The sequence below is a fragment of the Propithecus coquereli genome, unplaced genomic scaffold (genome assembly GCF_000956105.1).
Source record: "Propithecus coquereli isolate 6110/MARCELLA unplaced genomic scaffold, Pcoq_1.0 Scaffold162, whole genome shotgun sequence".
NCBI classification, from domain to species: Eukaryota; Metazoa; Chordata; class Mammalia; order Primates; family Indriidae; genus Propithecus; species Propithecus coquereli.
This window is the reverse complement of record NW_012140747.1, coordinates 2,639,715-2,642,317: the sequence shown is the minus strand read 5'-3', so window position 1 is coordinate 2,642,317 and position 2,603 is coordinate 2,639,715. Positions and strand designations below refer to the sequence as shown.

Here is a 2,603-nt window from a genome sequence, read left to right as displayed (position 1 = left end):
TTAAAAAAAAAAAAATAAGAGTAGTTCTGTTTCAAACACGTTGAGTTGGAGGTTCCTGCGGTACCATCCCATAGGGGAATCTCGTATTTCTGAGAAAGGAGAGAGGTGTAGGCTGGGGATAAAGACATGGAAGTCATCACCACAAGGAGGAAAACAAAATCCACATGAGAGGACAATTCACCCCCGTGAGGAGAGTTCAGAGCAAGAAGGGAAAGAAGCGAAGGATAGGCCACTGCACAACACTGACAGAAAAAGAAGAACCCACAAAGGAGATTGAGAGGACAGGATGAGGAAGACAGGTGGGGAGGCAGGACGAGCGTGTCACTGAAGCCAAGGTGAGAACTTAGAGGAGGGAGTGGCCCATCCTCTGAGGGAATCTGAACAGGTGATTTCAGATATCCCTTCAACTTCTAAAGTTTCTTTAATCCCAAAATTGGGGATCCTAACTTGAAAAGTTAATGGCTTCTGTAGGATTCTTCAATGATATCTTGAACAGATATTTTCCTAACTATAGAAGAATCCTTCTATAACACCCTCATTTTATTAAAAACCAAAATCCTCATAAGCCAAAGCCTTAATAGATGTTACAAATGTACAACAGCTAAATATTAGATTTTCCTCTGGAAAAGTTTGCCTGTGGCATCAGGTTAGAAACAGATACAGAATCCCTAATCCTCAGTAAATTTTGACTGCAGATTGGACAATTTGTGGCATTTAGATAAAAGGACTGGGTCCTGTGTTCATTTTCCCTCAGGACTCCTGATAAAGTAACCTGGTAACACATGCACACCAACCTGTTAGGTACGTAGAGGCAGGAGACTTTCTTGTGTTGGGCAAGATCCTCGAGTCTTTGGGTCAGCTGGGCCTTCAAAGCACCCTGGGAAACAGGGCGAATAGGATCCTGATTTCCCCAAAACAGTTTTCTGTTAAGAAGCATAAAAATAAAATATAAGAAATTCACTGCTAATACAAATCTAAGAAATAGCTCTTAACAGCTTCTGTACTGATTTTCCTTCATTTTGAGAACTGTTTCTAACACACAACTTTCTCATTTCCAGGTATCAGAAATGGATAAACTATAATATTTATGGAAGTTAAAAATAAGACTATAAGAAGATTGTTTTATCTATTGTCTTAAAACATGGTGACCAAAAATGAACCTATTAGAGATAGTTTTGTTTCTGCCATCAAGTAAACACTGTCATTGTCGATTGTCATAAAATGGGTATGCCAACTACACCAAGCTCCCATTTTGGGTGAAGCCCTGTACCAAGTGGTCAGAAAATAAAATAGTAACAGAATACTATTGATAGCTACCCTTTGTGACATTCTCGCCATGTGCCAGACACTGTGCTAAGTACTTTACAGACATCAGCTCTAGTCTCAACAGCCCCGTGAAACAGGTATGGTCACTGTGCAGGAGATGAACAGAAAAGGAGAAATCAGCATAGGATTGACCTGGAAAGGCTTCATGGAAGAAAGTAAAAGGCACAGACGGCCAGCGATGAGGCACGTTCCATGTTGGGGTAACAGTGGGAAATGAATGTTCGGGTTGAAGCGGCAAGTCCTACTGAGAGGTAATTAAGCAACATTGCTGGAATGGGTAAGGAGGGCAGAAGGAAGTCTTGAAACTGAGGAGGAAGAAAAAGGTATCTCAGTAACCAACTTTGTACATAATTCATTTTGCCAACTAACGGGGCTTATCCCTTTAGAAGGCCCCAGGTTTTCTTTTTTTCAAGTTTTCTTGTATTTTTGGATATAATCTGTCTCTGTTCCATAAACGTCAGCTGGGGTCATTATTAGAAATATTAATGAATTAATATTCCCACCCACTACATTCCACTGATTCCATTTAATAAATATTGGCTCAATTATTGGCCACACCACTGCCAATGATCTTTCTAAATGCAGATCTGATCAAGTTACCCCTTTGCTCCAGGCACTTCCAAGGTTTCCACTGACTTTAGAATAAAGTTCTAACTCCTTACTGTGGCTTGCAAGATCTCCACAATTTTGACAAGAGTGCCTGTCTCTCCAGCCATATATTCTTTCAGATGACGTCTTAGTCGTTTGGAGATTTCCCGTTGCATAGTTCATGCTGTACACAGAGGTGCTCAGCAATGGTTTGATGAATGAAGAAATGGTGAAAACTGGAGACTCACCTGATAGTGACATGCGGCAGAAGGTATCACAGAGGACAGGACGACCTCAGGGAGAATAGAAGCGAGGAGGGCCAGGGGAGGGGGAGCTGCAGTGGGGAAGACAGCAACTATGTTCCCAAAGAAGAGAGAGGTGGGTAGAGGCGAGAGCACCATGTAATGGAAGCCAAGGAGAGGAAGAGCTTGAGACAAGATGCATCAAATATATCAAAAAGCATCAAATATAACTTAGACATCAAAAAGGATGAAAACTGAAAAAATAAAGGACAATGGGATTCAGCCAGGTGATTATCAGTGGTAATAACAAAAAGAGTGAAAAAATGTTGTTGGATAGGGATAAATATAAAAGTTTAGGAGGGTCAGGGATTAGGAAGCAGGTGTGATGGAGATATATATACATATGGGTTTTTGCATTCACTGTTTCAAATTCAAAGCAAAAGTTAC

At 40.8% G+C, this 2,603-nt stretch overlaps 1 protein-coding gene across 1 annotated transcript in view; it reads right to left on the bottom strand.

Annotated features, from left to right (window-relative positions):
- The window catches only part of THEGL (theg spermatid protein-like), a 48,968-nt gene that overhangs the window by 26,872 nt on the left and 19,493 nt on the right, over positions 1-2,603 (bottom strand). Inside the window, exons 3-4 of the mRNA XM_012641101.1 lie at positions 729-923; positions 448-475 (exon numbers count right to left, since the gene is read on the bottom strand). Coding sequence (XP_012496555.1) covers positions 448-475; positions 729-923 — 223 coding nt within the window. The remainder of the gene's footprint in view (positions 1-447; positions 476-728; positions 924-2,603) is intronic.